This window comes from Rhamphochromis longiceps, linkage group LG16 (genome assembly GCF_057381845.1).
Source record: "Rhamphochromis longiceps isolate RC_006_pf linkage group LG16, R_longiceps_female_GT1.1, whole genome shotgun sequence".
In the NCBI taxonomy this organism is placed as follows: domain Eukaryota; kingdom Metazoa; phylum Chordata; class Actinopteri; order Cichliformes; family Cichlidae; genus Rhamphochromis; species Rhamphochromis longiceps.
This window is the reverse complement of record NC_140572.1, coordinates 33,475,697-33,494,366: the sequence shown is the minus strand read 5'-3', so window position 1 is coordinate 33,494,366 and position 18,670 is coordinate 33,475,697. Positions and strand designations below refer to the sequence as shown.

General features: G+C 42.4%; 4 protein-coding genes across 4 annotated transcripts; 3 read left to right on the top strand and 1 right to left on the bottom strand.

Annotated features, from left to right (window-relative positions):
* The first annotated feature begins 996 nt into the window (after positions 1 to 996).
* Positions 997 to 9,440, top strand: fkbp7 (FKBP prolyl isomerase 7). The gene is made up of 4 exons (XM_085384999.1): positions 997 to 1,260; positions 1,523 to 1,674; positions 3,887 to 4,014; positions 7,090 to 9,440. Exons 1-4 carry the CDS (start codon positions 1,031 to 1,033, stop codon positions 7,249 to 7,251), a joined length of 672 nt encoding a protein of 223 aa, XP_085241125.1. The 5' UTR covers positions 997 to 1,030; the 3' UTR covers positions 7,252 to 9,440.
* Positions 9,441 to 9,694: 254 nt separating this feature from the next.
* Positions 9,695 to 14,252, bottom strand: osgepl1 (O-sialoglycoprotein endopeptidase-like 1). The gene is made up of 8 exons (XM_085383743.1): positions 13,245 to 14,252; positions 12,616 to 12,822; positions 12,125 to 12,512; positions 10,943 to 11,147; positions 10,714 to 10,862; positions 10,154 to 10,284; positions 9,990 to 10,061; positions 9,695 to 9,874 (listed from the first exon to the last, which is right to left on the bottom strand). Exons 2-8 carry the CDS (start codon positions 12,801 to 12,803, stop codon positions 9,790 to 9,792), a joined length of 1,218 nt encoding a protein of 405 aa, XP_085239869.1. The 5' UTR covers positions 12,804 to 12,822; positions 13,245 to 14,252; the 3' UTR covers positions 9,695 to 9,789.
* On the top strand, positions 13,192 to 18,635 carry adat3 (adenosine deaminase tRNA specific 3). Its single transcript, XM_085383744.1, has 2 exons — positions 13,192 to 13,287; positions 16,712 to 18,635. Exons 1-2 carry the CDS (start codon positions 13,276 to 13,278, stop codon positions 17,759 to 17,761), a joined length of 1,062 nt encoding a protein of 353 aa, XP_085239870.1. The 5' UTR covers positions 13,192 to 13,275; the 3' UTR covers positions 17,762 to 18,635.
* On the top strand, positions 13,198 to 15,312 carry alkbh6 (alkB homolog 6, nucleotide demethylase). Its single transcript, XM_085383745.1, has 2 exons — positions 13,198 to 13,287; positions 14,340 to 15,312. Exon 2 carries the CDS (start codon positions 14,345 to 14,347, stop codon positions 15,047 to 15,049), a length of 705 nt encoding a protein of 234 aa, XP_085239871.1. The 5' UTR covers positions 13,198 to 13,287; positions 14,340 to 14,344; the 3' UTR covers positions 15,050 to 15,312.
* Positions 18,636 to 18,670: the final 35 nt, after the last annotated feature.

Below are 18,670 nucleotides of genomic sequence, written 5' to 3'. Positions count from 1 at the left end.
GTTATGGGAAATAGTTATTCAAGCTATGTTAATAAGAAGGTTGAGTATCTGCAAGCAGCAGTATGACTTCATGCAGAAAAAAGACCTCTACAGACGTGAGGCAAAGAAGTATGTGAGCGTGGAGCACGACAAGTATGAGGACAGTGATGTTAAAGTTTTCACTGTGACTGAGCGGGTTGGACAGGATTAGAAATGAGTACATCAGAGGTACAGATCAGGCTGAGCAGTTTGAAGCATGGAGGAAGAATGTGGAGACTCCAGGCAGGAAAAGAGGAAGCTCAAAGAGAAGATTCATGGATGTTGTGAAGGAGGAGATGCAGAGGGCTGATTTGAAAGAGAAGATGATACACTGTGGCACAGTGTAAAAAAAAGCATATACTACTACTACTAATAATAATAATAAAAATAATAATAATGATGATGTGTGCATTTCAGTTTATTATTATTGTGCTGTACGCAATAATAATATAATAATATTAATAACAATAACAAAATAATAATGATTATTACATATTAGCAATTATGACTAAAATTATACTTATATAATTAGATTTTAATTAATGATTGTGATTTTGAGTATTTTAATTATTATATAAAATAATTATTATTATCATACATATTGAGCCTGTGGAGCCATTGCTTTTCTTCAGGCAAAATTTCAGTGGATTCGGGGAAAAGGCGCAAACTAAGCAAAATGTGCAAATTCAGGGAATCAAGTGTCTAACACTCACTTTTGCAATGAGCACGTATTCTGTAGTTTTATACAGCAATATACAGCTTTAATGTAAGATTTCGGATGCAGAATTAACATCACATTATTTATTTGTTTGTTTTTATTTACGTAATAATTCTGCAGCTCCAGTACCTTTTGAGAGCAGCATTTCTGCCCTCGGTATAGTCTGTCAGGAAAAGCATGCGCAGTTTCTCCAACCCAGGTTGATCCCCTGGCAGTCAGAACTCAGGGTATTTCGGCCCAACGTCTCATACGTCCTCCTCAGTGTTCAAACGTCACCTTCAGAAGTTGCCACGAATGCAAAGCGGCATGATGTGGAGGTTACTGAGCTGCACAGTGTGCCTGTTTGTGTCCGCAGGGCTGAGTCTGCGGCCAGTTTCGGCCGCTGAAGAGGAGCTGGACGGAGAAGTGGAGACTGAAGTTTTATTTAAACCAGAGGAGTGCAGCCAAAGGAGCAAGAGAGGAGATCTGATCAATGCTCACTACGATGGGTTCCTCGCCAAAGATGGTTCCCAGTTTTACTGCAGGTCAGTGCTTTGAAAACAGAGTTATGTGTTAGTCCGATGTTAATTTGGAGTGAGTAATGAATGCATACTTAATCCTAAAGTCCTCTTTAATGTGTGTTTAAAATGCTGAAGCTCTATTTAAGCTTTAAGTATGTTAAAGTGTAAAGGGATTGGAAACATTCCTCATTTTAAGTTTAAAGCAACCAAAATTAAAGTGCACGTTTAGTCAAACTTATTCAAAGATTGTTGATGTTCTTTGTCTCTGCTTTTATTTCTGTTTCAGTCGTACAGACAAAGATGGACAGCCTCAGTGGTTCGTTTTGGGTGTGGGACAAGTCATTAAGGGACTGGATGATGGGATGATGGGCATGTGTCCTGGAGAGAAGCGAAAACTAACCATCCCATCAACCCTGGCATTTGGAGAAAAGGGCAAAGGTAAAAACATCTAGGTGGTGGTAGGTGTGCTGATTATGTATTTCCCCACAAGGTTGGGGATGTGATTTTAAGGTTTTTATCATGAAAACTCAGTTATACTCAAGGTAAGGCCTTAAAAGGTTATCAGCAGTCTGAGTTTTAAGTTGCTTCTATCATTTCCTGTTGTGGTGTTCCCCAGGGCTCAGTTCTCGGTCCTGTTTTATTTTCTGTCTGTGTGCTTCTGTTGGGTCCAATAATCCATTAAGCAGTGACTGTGAAGACCCATAGAGGCCTTTATATGACTGTTTCAGAGGTTGAGAAGTACAACTTGTGTAAAAATGTGGACACCTCTTTAAACAAATAACTAAAAAGTCCTGAGATGTAAATAAAAATGTTTTCCATGAGCTTTGAGTTTCTGCAAGTTGACTTTGTTTCAGTGATTTGAAAGCGTTGAAGAAATTAAGTTTAAGTAAATCAGTAGAAAATCTTAGTGTTTGCTTCAAAAATGAGCTACAGCAGCATCTGTCTTTTTTATTATTCATTACATACATACATATGCTGTGTTTTCTCAACTCTGTTTTGTGTGATATTAGTTGATTGTTGCAGGTCTGCCTTCATGCTGTCTTATCTTCTTTTACAGCCCTTTAACTGAAGGGAGATCACATCCCTCGCAGTGTTTGCTACTCTTCTCCACATGGCATGTCCTGTAAGCATGCAAAGATCTTTAAAGGTCTCCTCTTCGTTTCTTCTTTGTATGTGTTGGAGAACTTTTGGAGGAGTAATAGTTGATTCTTTGATTAATACTAACTACAGTCCTCTGATAGTGGTGTGTTCAGTCTGGGATGTTGCATTTCACCCTTTGGGTGTGAAAGAAATGTTTCTTCTGCTTAGAGTGCATGTTTTAGTTGCCCCCTGCACTAGTTGGCTTTATAATGACCCACAGACACTGAAACAGAGCTTCACCGATTCTTCTCTCTGTACCCTCTGTTATTCTCTGTACAGTAACTGCATGTCAATCTAATATTGTTTTACTCTCTTGCTCGTATAAAGCATATTTTATCTTGTTTGATTTTAACCAATGGCAGTCATTTTCCAAGGTACCTTTGTGTCTTTATTAGGCAATAAAAGAGAAATGGTTTGTAATCTAAAGCATAAGGTGAGAAAATCTAAAGATACTGCAGAATAATATGTAACCATAAAACGTTTGGGTCAAAAACATGGACATGGACTTATGATTTTTCCCAAACAGCTACTAAACAGACTGATGAAAAACAAACAAACATAATTTCACTTTGTAAACACTGAAGAGGAAGATTGTACTACAACACAAGCCATATTATTTGTCAGATAATTACTATTAGAGGCGACGGCTCACATAATACAAACTTAGCCTTAATGTAATTTAGTGGGTGGAGCCAGAGGTTATAAGGTTTGGGTTAATATTGCTGTAAATGGTAGTAGCAGGGCTTCCTGTGCCTGAAGTTACCATCCTGGAGTTCCACAAGTATACTTGGTCCCATCATGCTCACATCTTTCATTAACATCGTGTCTTTTGTAACAGATTGTAATGTCCATAGTTACTCATGCTGAAGATGCAGTTGTGTGTTGCAGAGCTGTGACATAGGGGGAATTAGCTATGGAGACCAAAGCAGATTTTGTATCAGGATGTAAACGTGTTTGTTTCTGCTGTAAAGTCTGGACATTTTAACATAGAAGTGTATGGAGACTGAGTCACTGCTGGAGCTTCAAGTTGACATTAGGGGAACTGCAGTTTTGACACTTTAGACTTTTTCTGCATTGTGTAATTTAATGGGGTAAAAACAGACGTAAGCAGCCGTACATGAATTTTTACATAAGATCAGTTTAAAAAAATCTTCTGGTCTCTTGGGGCTTGTGTAAACCTTTAGATTCACATTTTCAACACACATATTTTTCTTTAAGCTTCAGAGCAGCGTCTATAGTTTTGCTCTCAAATCACATTTTTAAACACACACCTATTCTCCTTGATAGTACAAACAATGCACCAAACCTACTGCGTACTTCCATGCCTTTATATTTTGCACTGATTAAAGTCACTACCATGTTACTCAGTGATTAATGTTTCTCTGTCGGTATCTGCTGTTTTATTCAACTCAGCACAAAAATCTGAAATCAGCAGCTGAGCCACCAATCTGATAAACTTCTTCAATGATAATGAATCATCGGTCATTTAAAATGTTGATGTTTTAAACAGGTCCGGTGCCTCCTAATGCCACCGTGGTCTTTGAGGTGGAGGTCCTCTCTGTGTCCAAGGGACCACGCACCATGGAGGCTTTTGGAAGGATGGACCTCGATAAAGACAAGAGTCTCTCAAAGGCAGAGGTAACTTTATTTTATAACCTGGTAATTACAATAAAAGCAAGGACACAGTTGGTTCAGCTCATGCTTTCTATCATAAAATAAGTCCTCTGTAATCCGATGACAGATGATCCCAATTCCACTTATTCAGCCGGACATTAGTCTTCAGTTCCAGGTCTGAATGCACCTTCAGTCCTAAATGACTGAATAGAAAAGTGAAAAGACAAAAAACTGCAGCACATTAATAAGGCAAGAGCCTGGAAACAGGGTCATCATATCTTAAGAATCAGATAAGCAGTCGAGCAGAATGGGCTTGTTTTATGCTGAAAATCAGGGTTATTAGGAGATACAAATTAGCACCTGGCCCATCTGTGTGCGTGCAGCTTAAACATGCATAGAAAATACCTTCCTACAAATTTGTTTCTCTGTAATACCAGTCATGAAACTGAGAGAACAAACTACATGATTGTTATGTAATAAAACAGGATCCAGCTCTACATGAAATGTGCTTAGTTGGTCTCTTTTCGCACACGACTCTACCACTCTGGTGTATGTGGGTAAACGTGTGGCATTAAAGGCAAAAAACTGGGGTTCAACCAAAAAAAAAAAAACAGCCAAAAAACCTTTGTTCCTAAAATTAAGTAATTAAGACATTAACAAGGTTATTTGGAGATGGCTGTACGGGAAGATCCCAGCAGATCAGCAGTTTCTGAAACACTCAGAAACATTCATACCACATTAAAAGTCACTGAAATCACCTTTCTTCCCCATGTGTACGTGCCTACATGCAACTGTGATTGATTTGATAGATCAAGAAGTACAACTGTACCTAATGAAGTGGCTGGTGAGTGCAGCCAGCTGAGTTCTCACACCAGGACAGTCTATGCAGAGCCATAAATCTACAGTCCAGCGTAAAAATATGTGATTCTGTGGCGAAATGTCCCGTTACGTTAGAATCGGCTAATCTCCTGCAGTCTCCAGTTTCATGCAAACTCACAAACACAATCTTGTTCCTGTCATGTGATTCTGGAACAGAAAGTGATGGTTTTCTTAAAATAAACCCGCGTCTTTACTTCTGCAGAGGCTGATCTCGTGGTTTAAATTTAAATTATCCCAAACTTGATAATCTGACTAATAATCCTGCCAGTGCAGTAACACATCAACCTGTTTTCACCAGCCCTACCTGAGATTATGTACCTTGCATGTTTATCATAGTGCATATTTCCACTCCTTCACATATAGTCGCCTCATAAAGAATAAAGGTTGCATATTATGCTCATTATCTCTATTTTATCTTTAAATTATTAACTGCAGTACCAAGAAGCTTCTAGCACGCATGTTGTCTGGATGGGTAATACTGAAAGAAAACAGGAGAACCAGCTGCTGAGGTTTCTATAACATATATATACAGTGGGGCAAAAAAGTATTTAGTCAGCCACCGATTGTGCAAGTTCCCCCACCTAAAATGATGACAGAGGTCAGTAATTTGCACCAGAGGTACACTTCAACTGTGAGAGACAGAATGTGAAAAAAAAATCCATGAATCCACATGGTAGGATTTGTAAAGAATTTATTCGTAAATCAGGGTGGAAAATAAGTATTTGGTCAATAACAAAAATACAACTCAATACTTTGTAACATAACCTTTGTTGGCAATAACAGAGGTCAAACGTTTACTATAGGTCTTTACCAGGTTTGCACACACAGTAGCTGGTATTTTGGTCCATTCCTCCATGCAGATCTTCTCGAGAGCAGTGATGTTTTGGGGCTGTCGCCGAGCAACACGGACTTTCAACTCCCGCCACAGATTTTCTATGGGGTTGAGGTCTGGAGACTGGCTAGGCCACTCCAGGACTTTCAAATGCTTCTTACGGAGCCACTCCTTTGTTGCCCGGGCGGTGTGTTTTGGATCATTGTCATGTTGGAAGACCCAGCCTCGTTTCATCTTCAAAGTTCTCACTGATGGAAGGAGGTTTTGGCTCAAAATCTCACGATACATGGCCCCATTCATTCTGTCCTTAACACGGATCAGTCGTCCTGTCCCCTTGGCAGAAAAACAGCCCCATAGCATGATGTTTCCACCCCCATGCTTCACAGTAGGTATGGTGTTCTTGGGATGCAACTCAGTATTCTTCTTCCTCCAAACACGACGAGTTGAGTTTATACCAAAAAGTTCTACTTTGGTTTCATCTGACCACATGACATTCTCCCAATCCTCTGCTGTATCATCCATGTGCTCTCTGGCAAACTTCAGACGGGCCTGGACATGAACTGGCTTCAGCAGCGGAACACGTCTGGCACTGCGGGATTTGATTCCCTGCCGTTGTAGTGTGTTACTGATGGTGACCTTTGTTACTTTGGTCCCAGCTCTCTGCAGGTCATTCACCAGGTCCCCCCGTGTGGTTCTGGGATCTTTGCTCACCGTTCTCATGATCATTTTGACCCCACGGGATGAGATCTTGCGTGGAGCCCCAGATCAAGGGAGATTATCAGTGGTCTTGTATGTCTTCCATTTTCTGATGATTGCTCCCACAGTTGATTTTTTCACACCAAGCTGCTTGTCTATTGTAGATTCACTCTTCCCAGTCTGGTGCAGGTCTACAATACTTTTCCTGGTGTCCTTCAAAAGCTCTTTGGTCTTGGCCATGGCGGAGTTTGGAGTCTGACTGTTTGAGGCTGTGGACAGGTGTCTTTTATACAGATGATGAGTTCAAACAGGTGCCATTCATACAGGTAACGAGTGGGGGACAGAAAAGCTTCTTACAGAAGACGTTACAGGTCTGTGAGAGCCAGAGATTTCCTTGTTTGAGGTGACCAAATACTTATTTTCCACCCTGATTTACGAATAAATTCTTTACAAATCCTACCATGTGAATTCATGGATTTTTTTTTCACATTCTGTCTCTCACAGTTGAAGTGTACCTCTGGTGCAAATTACTGACCTCTGTCATCATTTTAAGTGGGGGAACTTGCACAATCGGTGGCTGACTAAATACTTTTTTGCCCCACTGTATATGTGATACGTTTCCTGTCAGGCACAGCGTGAGGGCGGCGTTATTAAAATTCAGAGTTTACTCTGAGGTGTTTCTCTGTTTCCAGGTGAAAGAATATTTGAAGCTGGAGTATGAAAAAGGGGGGAAGCCGCGCGACAACCCTTTCTACGAGAAGCTTATAGACGATATCTTCTACAAGAACGACGGCGACAGAGATGGCGTGATCAGTGCGAAGGAGTATAACATTTATCAGCATGATGAGCTCTAGCACTGTTTGGTTTTTTTTTAGTTTGTGTGTTATTTAGAGAGGAAACTAAAGGGAATACACACACACACACACACTTCCACTGTTAGATGTGTACACTTTTTCAGTCACTTTCCGTCAAACAGACTCACCACTTCTTCTTCATCTGGAAGTTTCCTGTTTTTCCCGCAAAGCCTTTTGAACATGTAAATTCAGGCCTGCAGAAGCGAGCATGTGAGGGGGTTTCTTCCTCTTTAGCGGTTATTTTGACCCATTTTGTCGTTGTAATGATTTGGAAAATGTTTGCGGTGGAAATAATGGGCCAGTGACTTGTTACCTGTTTCCCACTGACGTGAAGCCATTTCTGCCTTTGAGAACCAGCCCACATCGTCACTGGTGTGAGTACCCTTCATTCCAGTGTTTCTAGACCGTGTAAAAGATGGACTTAGCTACTCTGAAATCAGCCGTTGCTATTGCTGGTCCATCTGCTTTTTTAAGGACTGACCACAGTAAAAGTATCCTGAAATATCAGCTTCAGTTTGGTGATAGTCTGTGCATTTTACAGCTTAAAATGTTGACTCAAGAGTTTGGAAACCCCATAAATCTTAATCTGATCCATAATCAATGGTCAGTCCTTGAAAAACCAGGTGGACCAGCACAACCCCACACAAGTGTGATCAGCCTGGAGCTCTTTGCATATTTGCCAATATAGTCTTTGAAATTTATAAAAGGCTAATGGCTGCTCTTCACCAGAAACAAGTTAAAGCTGAAGCATGCCCATGATTTCACAGGACCTGTCTTTGTGAAACCACAGGTAGCGCCCTCTGGTGACTGCTGAAACAAATTCAGGTTTAAGGCACTTGCAGACCATTTTCTATACAGTCTGTGGTTTCTAACAGAAATTTGGGCTGAGGAGGAAACATCTGAGGGCTGCTTCCGGTGGAAAATGGGTAAAAGAGGCCCCCCAAATAATCAGTAGTGACATGGAAACACTAAATGGGATTAAAATTCTGGGGCCTTTTTCTACGAAGCAATCTTTTCCTTATGTAGCTTCACTTAACCTAATCAGGCTAGGTGGCTATCGTCTCGATAAGTCATCCTGGGGTTTATCAGTCTAGGTATGAGTATGCTCACATGAAAGAGCCAGGATTTGACCACTCGCGAACATGCACAGGTGTACTGGCAGCAAATGCCGATGGAAACATGACAGCAGCAGTGTGTGAGAAGAAAAGAGCCGTATGGTAGTAAAATTCTGAAAACTCAGAGCTGTTCTATTAAGACAGAAGATTATTTAGTTATTCCTTTAAATTAAGTTGTTTGGATGCACGTACCACAGTCTCAGCCTTATTCTTTCATTTGCAGCCTGCACTGTTTAATGTTCTAAGAGCAAGTAAAGAATAAATAGAAAAAAAATTCAAACTGGCAAAAAGGTCAAGCCTTTAAGGTGTGCATGGCTTAGCCGCCCTGTCATACTATCTTAAAGCTTTCAGAACAATAAAGTTGACTGAATTGTTTGTAGCAAACAGGCAGAAAGGCGAGTAATAAATTTGCTTCCAAGAATTTCCATTTTTTACTTACGGTCATCAGATAAAGACAAAAACTTGAGACTCTCTTGCTGTTTGCACTCCGAGGTCTTCTAGGAATGGTGACGGATTTCCAGGAGAACTGATTGGTCAGAAGGTGGTGATTTCATATCTGCAGCATAGGTTACCATGGCAGCGCACTCATGGTAGAAGTGAACTGCTGAAAACCTCCAACTTTAACCTAAAGTTACTTGCTTTGTAGGATAGGCTGAGCTCCAAATGTTGTTTTAGGGCAGATTTTTCCTTTAGGAAGCAGACAACAAGTAAAGCTGAGCGAGCTCGAGTTCAGTCTGAAAGTAAGAATATGTGCAGCACCTGTGAAAATGTGCAAACACCACTATATATTTTGCCATTTAAAGGTTTTTTTCCTTCAAGTTTTCTGAACTTTGATTCAACTTTCAGCCAAAACCGAAGGATTGCACAACGTCCTGCAATCAGCCATGTGATAAAGTCTTTTAAGATGAACACAAGAACAAACAGCTCAGAGGATCCCGGCTGCCTCCGGGCCTCACAGCTCCCCGGATCAGCAGTGTTTCTCTCAGAAACCACGTCTGTAAACATCTGTGTGTAAAAGAATGAACTGTGACACAAGTGAACATAACTGATAATAAAATTGTGTTTTTGTCTTGGTGTGGTCAGATCTGTGTTTGTGTGTATGCAGAGGGAACAGATGAACGAAGAGGAGGAAAATCTGTATTCAGCCTACTTAGTATGGAGGACTGAGAGTGCCAAAATCCTAAATAAAAAAACCACCTCAATAATAAATCAATAGGACAAAAAATATCCATCTAGCTACTGAAACGTTTATAAATAAATATGAAAACATTTAAAAGTAAAAAAATTTAGTAAATAAAAGAAATACTTTTTTTTCAACAAAACCGGTTTCAGAAAAAATATTTATTAATAAATATCTGTATAATGTCCTTTTTAGATACAGTACTGTTATACACTGCTTTGGGAAATCGCAATGACAATGACATCAGCTAGGGATCTTCATCTTTAAGGGTGGCAGCCTGATCGTGGCGGCCTTCACCTCCGCTGTGATGTCAACGCCCAGCGGGGCCCTGCAACAACATCATCGATGAGCCAGTGTCGATTTAACCGGGGGGGGACGACACACACTTTAGAAAGAAAACTTAAAAGAACAATAAAATAAACCTCGTGAATAAATAAACTGACCTTGGCTCGTAGCAAACGTCAACATCTGGAGCCAGGATCCCTTTTCCTTCTCTCAGCCGCTCCACGCCATTCCTAGTTTTAAAAATGAAAAATTAAGGAAAATGTTTTTCTCATCCTAATCTAAGAAAATTTAATCCGATTGGCTGACAGGACAGTAAATGCACCATGCAATCATCACTCCGTTGTCAGTGCAGAACTTTGCAGGAGGGCAGATCAGATGCAGACCGGTCATCTCCGTGACAATCGTCAGAGCTTTTCGGATGTACTGGTTGCTCGCAACTCCCCCAGAAAGCACCTAAACGTAAATCAATGTAAAGTAAAGGACTAGTTTTACTTTATATTATTTTCACTGTGAACACATTATAAGAAAGCAGCACAAACAGAGACATGTTTATTAAATCTATGGAAGAAATCTTTGGCTCCCGAGGATCGTTTGTACAGAAACCGACCTCATTACCAGAAATTTAGATCTTGTTTAATATGAACATCCACCAGTGAACATGAGACAAAATAAGGTAAGGTATAATAAGTAATGATCCTGTGACTGAAAGGTGAATGTGACTATAGAAAGAAAAGTTAAGGTTAAAGCACTTTAAGCTCAGGAAGCTTTAAAACCATTCTAAAGATTTCAGCTTTGCATGATTCACAGTTCAAAATAATCCTTCTTTGAGACAATTTTCTTCTGACTGGCTGCAGGTGGGTGGGGATATCCCAGCAAACTCACCAAGGTGGGGCTGCTCGGCGGCAGCAGGCCGTTTGCCTTGCAGAACAGGATGGCGCGGTGTGTGCGCTTCGCCAGGTGGGCGGCGACGGTGTGCTGAGCGGCAGCTGCAATATCATTCACACATTTCAGCAGTGTCCCCTCTTCCACACCTACAGAGGGAGGGGAGGAGAGCCTAAAAGTCAGAGGTGAATCGCTGCTGCAGGCGTTATGGGGGAAACGGGGCTCGTACCTTCCTCTGCTTCTTTTTTCATTATCGTCATCGTAATCTGATTTCTGAGTCCAGCAAAGGAAAAGCAGCAGTCGTGCGTTTGTCCCATTGGTGTCCTGAAAGAGAACTTCGTCCTATCGCCGTCCCGAGCGAGCAGCTCTATGGCCTGGCCTCCGCTCAGCGAGGAGCACTGCGGGTGTTTGACGAGGGACAAACGTCTCGCCACCTGTAGGTCACAAAAAGTTTCATCTGCATAAAGAACTGAGGCTGTTGATGTTTCTCAAACTTCCAGCAACTCTCTTGCTTTGATCTCATGTGGGCTAGACCAGTGAAACACCTCTTGCTGAAGTATACAGAAATGTAACTACACGTTTAATCAATGAAATATCTTGAGAAATCTGTCAGCACGTCTCTTTGAGCTTAAATTGTAAGAAGTAAATGTGTAAAATTACAAAAAGCTATCATTTAATGGAATATGAATAACCATTGGGGAGATAAAGATAACCCCAATGGTTATATATGAAGACTGAAAAAAAAATTTCGTCTGATTTTCAGTATTGCTCTTATTGTGAAAGGACTCAAGGTTCTCTCATTGATCCTTCCTGAGCCCAGCCTCCCCAGTGGTCCCTATCCTGGATCACTTTTATGTAAAACACACTACGGACATGAAAAATCAGGATTTTGTGTTTTGGAAGTGAAAGATTTTCTCAACTTCTTGTGCTTTTGATTTTGTGGACTTCCTTCTCCAGGATCCCAAATCCTAATCTGTCTCCCTGTATCTGAGTCTGTCAGACAGCAGGGTCTCTAACATTTCTCAGTCTGCAGTCACCATGCCAACTGGTCCCCACAGGTGTGTGTGGCAATGTCACAAAACTAATTCATCATGTGGACGACACCTTGATAACTTTACAAAGGCCGGGTTAATGACCTCAGACCTGTAGCTCTCAGCCCCGCTCTGATGAAATGCTTGTAAAGGTCACATCTTCACTTCCTGCCACCCTGGACTAACAGGTCAATACCACCCTCTGCGCTGCACTGACACACCTCGAACATCAGGGGTCGTGTATGAACGCTGTTTTTAGTCTCAAATTTGGGACTTCTTAACAAAGTGACCACAGGCCCTTACAGAGGGGACTTACAAATAACGGGATTCTAGTCTATCCTAAACATGTAAATTATTTTTGTATGTCATTACGGTCTCACTTTATCTAGAGTATCTCCGGGAGCTTCATCCAGAGCGTGACCCAAAAGCAGGAAGTCATCAACTCCCCGGGCCACAGCGAGGAGTGAGTGGCCTCCGGACACGAGCAGCACCAGGAAGGGGAAGCTGACGGGCTGGAGCATCCTCACAGTCAGGGCGTGGGCCTCCATGTGGTGGATGGGGATGAATGGCTTGTCATGCCGCCTCACCAACTGCCGAGTGAACTCAAGTCCGACACCCAAGCTCAGGGCCAGCCCGGGCTTCACTGTGGTGGCGATGGCGGCCAACTGGCTTGGGGCCACGCCACTCCTCTCCAAAGCCTCCTGGACCACACGCTCAATGTTCTCCCTGTGGAGCTGCTGGGCCACGGTAGGGATGATGCCTCCAGTCCTGCAGGTTTGAGAGCATGTCAGGTTACTCTGTTTATCTATGACGATCGCTGCCAGTTTTTTACAGCCCCTAACAAGCAGTGACCTTGACCTCTGACACCTACCTGAGATGCACCTCCTTCTGTGAATGCAGAGACTCTCCCAGTATGGCGCCAGTCTCATCCAGCACAGCCGCTCCCGTGTCATCACAGCTGGTCTCGATGCCCAGAACCAACCTAGAGCAGGAAGCAGTGTGACGGAGTGTGTATCCGAGCTGCAGCAGCCTCAGAGCCTTCACTTTACTGCGAAACATCTTCCCGAACTAGTCACACCTGTGAGGACAGGCAGGTAATACCTCAGGGTGACTTCACAGCAGTTCCTCCAGACATTAAACTAACATAATGGTAAGCCATGAATAAGTTCTTAGAGTTCAGGAAGCATGATAAACAACTGTATCTGTCCAGAAAACGTGGGTTAACCCAAGTTTCTGTCCTGCTTCGTCTCGCTGTGCTACATGTAAATAATTCCGACTACCCCAAACTCTGTGATTAAAAACACAAAACTGACAACAAAAAGGCGAATCAACAAATTTGGCATTAATACTAAAAACATTTCTATAAACTCAATAATAGAAAACGTATTTCGAAAAAATAAGGCACAGGTCCAAAAAGTCGACGCTTCTTTCTCTTCCGGACATTTTATTTCGGTGCACAAACGCGTTATTGCGGATGGCGTCGGGCTGTTGGGATTTTACCTGAAGAAACGGAATTTTCATCAGATTATTTATGTCTAACCAGGTAAATCAGGTTCTTCTGCATGCTCTCCGTCGCAGTGTGCCGTTTTTAGAGTTCCTGCAGGTATCGAGTAGCCTCTAAACCCGGAATTCTTTTCAAAATCGCCCGTTTCCGTACAGTAAACTTGCCTTTGCGTTGCCTTTGGGGCCACACAGAATGTCGGATTTCTGTTTTGCGGTAAATAATTCAAGAAATAAAAATGTAACCGATATTAATGTGAAAGGTAGGAATTCTTTTACAAAGGCACAATATTCATAAGAATTTATTTGACTTAAATAAAACTATTATTTATCTATCTTTCTTTCACGGAGTCATAAACTCACACAGCGCCGTTTTAGCACTTAATTTAACGAGCAATTACACACACACGCACACTAACTTTAAAGCTTGGTGTTGTTGGTTTTTGCTGACCAAAAATCATCGGATTTGGATGTCGAGAAAAAAGTTTTTACGACACTGGAGCTCGCGTGACCCGCGACTTTAAAGGCAGCGTCGTGTTTCTTTTTCTTGTTTTTCTCGAATTTTTCTGTTTTTAACTGCAGAACAAACAAAAGCCTGCTGTTGAGTGAGTGAAAGGTTTTAATGATCATTCAGTCTGAGTGAAGCTCCGTGTATGATGGGCTGTGGACACAGAGAGGAAATTCATCGGATTTAAAAAAAAAAAAAGGCTTTTCTAACTCTATGGACAGAAATTCAGAGATTAAAATTCACAAGTTTACAACTTTAATTTCATTCATTTTATGAATAAAAATCTGAATTTTAAAGTAAGTTTAAGTCTAAGGGGAAGGGGAAAATAAATCTCAATTGTAATTTTAGAGAAAAAACATGGGAATGCAGCAGAGTATTCATTACTTCTCATTAATTTAGTATAAAAATAACTGAAAATGTACCTTTTTAAAATAAAATAAATGTATTTAATTCATTTTAATAAACTTAAACTTTTTAAAAAAAACAACTAATTTAATATAAATATTAGTGAACCACAGAAAGACTGCTTTATTATTTTTATTTATTTTTTTCTGGGTTTTAATGAGTTTCATGTTAACTTTCTTAAGGAGGCATGGAGCGCCCAGCATGTATTTTGGAGGAGTTGAAGCAGTTTGTCGTAAGCGAAGCTCCGCCCACAGCGTATTGTGTTCCAGATTTCATATCTGAGGACGAGGAGTCGTACCTCCTCCAGCAGGTCTACAGGTCTCCAAAGACTAAGTGGACTCAGTTGTCGGGCCGGAGGCTCCAGAACTGGGGAGGGTTACCACACCCCAAAGGCATGCTGGGAGAGCGGCTTCCCGATTGGCTCCAGACGTACTGTGAGAAGATTTCGTCTCTGGGCACATTCAGTGGGAAAACGGCCAATCACGTGCTGGTGAATGAGTATAAACCAGGAGAGGGGATCATGCCCCACGAGGATGGGCCGCTGTACCACCCCACCGTCACCACCATCAGCCTGGGCTCTCACACCCTGCTGGACTTCTATACGCCGCTCAGCAGCACTGAGGGCGCCGCACCGCAGACAGCGGAGAGCCGCTTCCTGTTCTCGCTTCTGGTAAGGCCACGAAGCCTTCTCATCCTGCAGGATGAAATGTACCAGCGCCTCCTTCACGGTATCCAGGGGCGCGAGCAGGACACGCTGACCGAGAAGGTGGTGAACCTGTCTGCTGCCGGGGCGCAACTGGGTGAGGAGCTGAACCGAGGCACCAGGGTGTCTCTGACCATACGGCACGTGCCCAAGGTCATCAAGACGAAGCTGATGCTGGGAAAGCGATGAAGAGTGATAGAGCTGACACTACAGCACAGTGATGGAGTTTTAGTTCAGATGGATTCACCGAGTGAATATTAAAAGGATTTTAGCATCTGTGTGTAAAACGACCAGAACTGATCACCACTGAGTCTTTAAGTTTTATGTTTTAATCAAGTAATCTGATGCACTTTCACACCTGGAATAATTTATTTGGAGTTCATCAGATGTTTGTTTATGTGACAGATGAAAATAAATACGACCATAAGCGGTGTGTGCGCCGTGGGTTTGCTTACAAATACATCCACCAGTCTGTTAGTCTGTCTTAGTAAAGTGATGCACCGCCATGTGCTGCCAGCATGGGCGTGAGACACAGTTTAAAAGTCCAGCAGAGGACGGATACTCAAAGAGCTGAACTTTAAAGTCACACAGGTCATGCAAAACTTCCATTAGAAGTAGTGGACAGAGCGATTAAACAAGCACGGCCATTCCTGTGGTTTTACGTATCAGCAGGTCTTAAAATGATTTAAATAGATGAGCAACAAAACATGACACATTACACCGTCTCATTATTTAACATAAACTGAACAAAAGTGAAGAAACAGTGCTGTGAAAACTCAGTATGTCCTCATCGCTTCCACACGAATTCGGAATAACTATCGTCTGGAGCATTCAGGTGTGTTAACACAATCCAACAATCTTCCCAGGAGTAGATACCCCAACACATTCACTCCAAGGTCAGACTGAGAAATACTTAGAGAAAAAAAATCCAAGAGCTCCATGTCGGACCCAACCGGCTTCAGGCAGCTAAAGGTTAAAGTTCAAGGCTGAAGAAATATGCTTTGTTTGGAAGGGTTACCTGGAGAAAGCCTTTTCTCTCTAAAAAGAACATGGCAGCACGGCTTAAGTTAGCAAAGCTGCATCTGAGCAGTGTTAGAGGTCTGTGCATAAATGAATGTCTGCAAACACCAGAGAACTGAAGCCAACGCTGTAAAGAAAGGGTGGGTCAAAGTTCCTCCACAACAGTGTGAAACACTTGATCAGAAAAGCATGACTTCAAGTTTTGGCTATTACGCCACCACGTAAAGGGAGTTAAACAGAATGAGTGAAACATTTTGGAGATCAGAGTAACGTGGACCCAGAGATACTCGAGGTGGTTTGAATCCATAAAAACACAGTTTTGCTTAAATGAAGAAATGTGAATGAACGTCAGTTTGAGTTTTCATGTTTTATTGTTGATCAACGAGAGATAAGAGAAATACAAAACCCCTCACGGTACCTGTTAATTTGTCTCGTGTATACAGGTGTGTTTCCTAGTTAGAAACTACATAATGGAGATGATGTCATATGTAGGTTGTCCACCAGGGGGCAGTGTTTACATATTTACTTTAAAGTGCAACTCCCCTGTTATTTATATTTGTCATAAGCTCAACTTGGGAGGATGGTTTTGAATCAATACTAATAATCTTCATTTTAATTATTTATTAAATAAAGATTTGCAGTTTTTTTTTAATAAACATGGCTTGATTTATGGGAAAAAATGTCAATATCTCCATCTTCACTCCCACCACACTGAGAAGATTAAAACATTGAAGGTTGGAGGGAAACCCTGCAAACATGATTTCTGGGAGAGCCGTCCCTGCTGGAAGCCAGGTTTGATGAGTAACTGAAGGTTTTGTCATGTGCTGACAGGACGATACCGGGAGATCAGAGCCGCCGATGAAGCGCTGGAAAGGCTCGCCGTGTGATGTCGACTCCTGGGTCGCCCTTCCAGTCCTGTCAGATGAGCAGTCGCAGGATGTCGAGCTGGTGGAGGTGTACGCTGCGCCCATCCTCGACAAGAAGGAGACGTCTCGGCTCGTCAGGGAATTGAACAGCCTCTGTCCGCTGAGCGGCCTTCAGCACGTCAAGAGGGTGCGGCCGTGCAGCGAGAGACCCCACCCCCTGGAAGTCCTCGTGTGCCTCGTCAGTGATGTGCCAAAAATGCAGGTGGTTAGCATTGACTCTCTGCTGCCCTCAGGTGGAATAAATTGCAACGGGTTGGGCGAGCCTTTTGTGGTTAAGGTTCCCGCTCGTGCCCCTTTGACCCGACCCCAGTTTGAGTTAGCGAGCCAACACTGGCCCACGTCCTTTCACGAGGACAAGCAGGTGACAGTCGCCCTGAGAGGAGAGCTCTTCAGCCACCATCAGAAGGAAAGGATACACGCCTACATGGCGTCCGCTGTGACTGCAGCCAGAGAAGGAGGCGTGGCGGGGATGGAGGCCATCGGGGCTGTGGTGGTCGACCCAAAGACGGAGAGGATCATTGCAGTCGGCCACGACTGCAGACGCAAGCACCCTCTTCATCACGCTGTCATGGTCGTCATCGACCTTGTAGCTCGGAGTCAGGGCGGTGGGTTTTATGGTTTTGACAGTTACCCCGCCTGCAGGTTTACTTCAGCGAGCTCAGTTCAAACGGAGGCCCAGATAGAGAACGGCACTCAGCCGTACATTTGCACCGGGTACGACCTTTACGTGACGAGGGAACCTTGTGTGATGTGTGCCATGGCCCTCGTTCACTCTCGGATCGGTAGGGTTTTCTACGGAGTCACTTCAGCTGACGGGGCGTTAGGGTCAAAGTTCAAAATCCACACTCAGAAAGATCTGAACCATCGATTCGAGGTGTACAGAGGAGTTCTAAGCAGGGAGTGTGAGGATCTTCACAGCATGGATGACCACATCAAAAAGGACAGAGGAGAATGAAGCCAACTTTTTATTACACCTTTGAAATGAATTTAAAACTCAGACATGAAAGAGAAGCCAGCTACATTTTCTCTAATGGCCTGCAGGGGGCAGCGACTCGTCAGACGCTGTAAGACTTCTGATCCTGTAGAAGTCAATGAGAAGACAGCCACGTCTCCCTTTGGTTTTTGGCTTCCGAAAACATGTTCCTGATGAGTTAAATCAAACATTCAGTCCAGTTAAATTATGATCACGACTGGAGTCAGAAATGAGGATTAATCAGGACATGCTCATTATATAAATACCTGTTAATCACAAGTCTGTAAAATGTTGATGTTTTAAGCTGAGATAAACTTCAACATCTACTGAGTTAATTATGCTTTTGTATCAGAGATCCAGTGAGAAATTTTTTATTACATTTTTTATCCAAACCCAGATAAAGAACTTGTGTATTTGTCTCCATCTAGTGGTCAATTAGATTTACTGCAGTGGTTAAATCCTTTACCTTCAAAGCATATCGGAACATCAGCTCTGCTTTCGCCTGGAAGCTTCTTCGCACAGCTGCCCACACTGAGAGATCTCTAGAGATTTTATTACGCCACAAAACCACTACCTACAGCAGTTATTTAAATCGAAACACCCAATGCAGCTCTTTAGAGATCAAGATGTGGATGTTAGATGTTGATGTTTCCTCAATTCTCCCTCAAAGGTCCCACAATATTTAATCACACATGTATTTAAAAGACCTCATAAGGAAACATAATAAAGGCTAAAAGAGAAAATTCAACAGCTAAATGTATTTTTTTAAAAAGCAAACAAACTGGTAAACAATGCCCCCTGGTGGTTGAATTTTTAGCTACATTTTGCAGAAAGTGGTTACTGAAAGTACCTTTAATGTGTTTGAGCTGGAGTGGAAGCGTATAGAGAGGA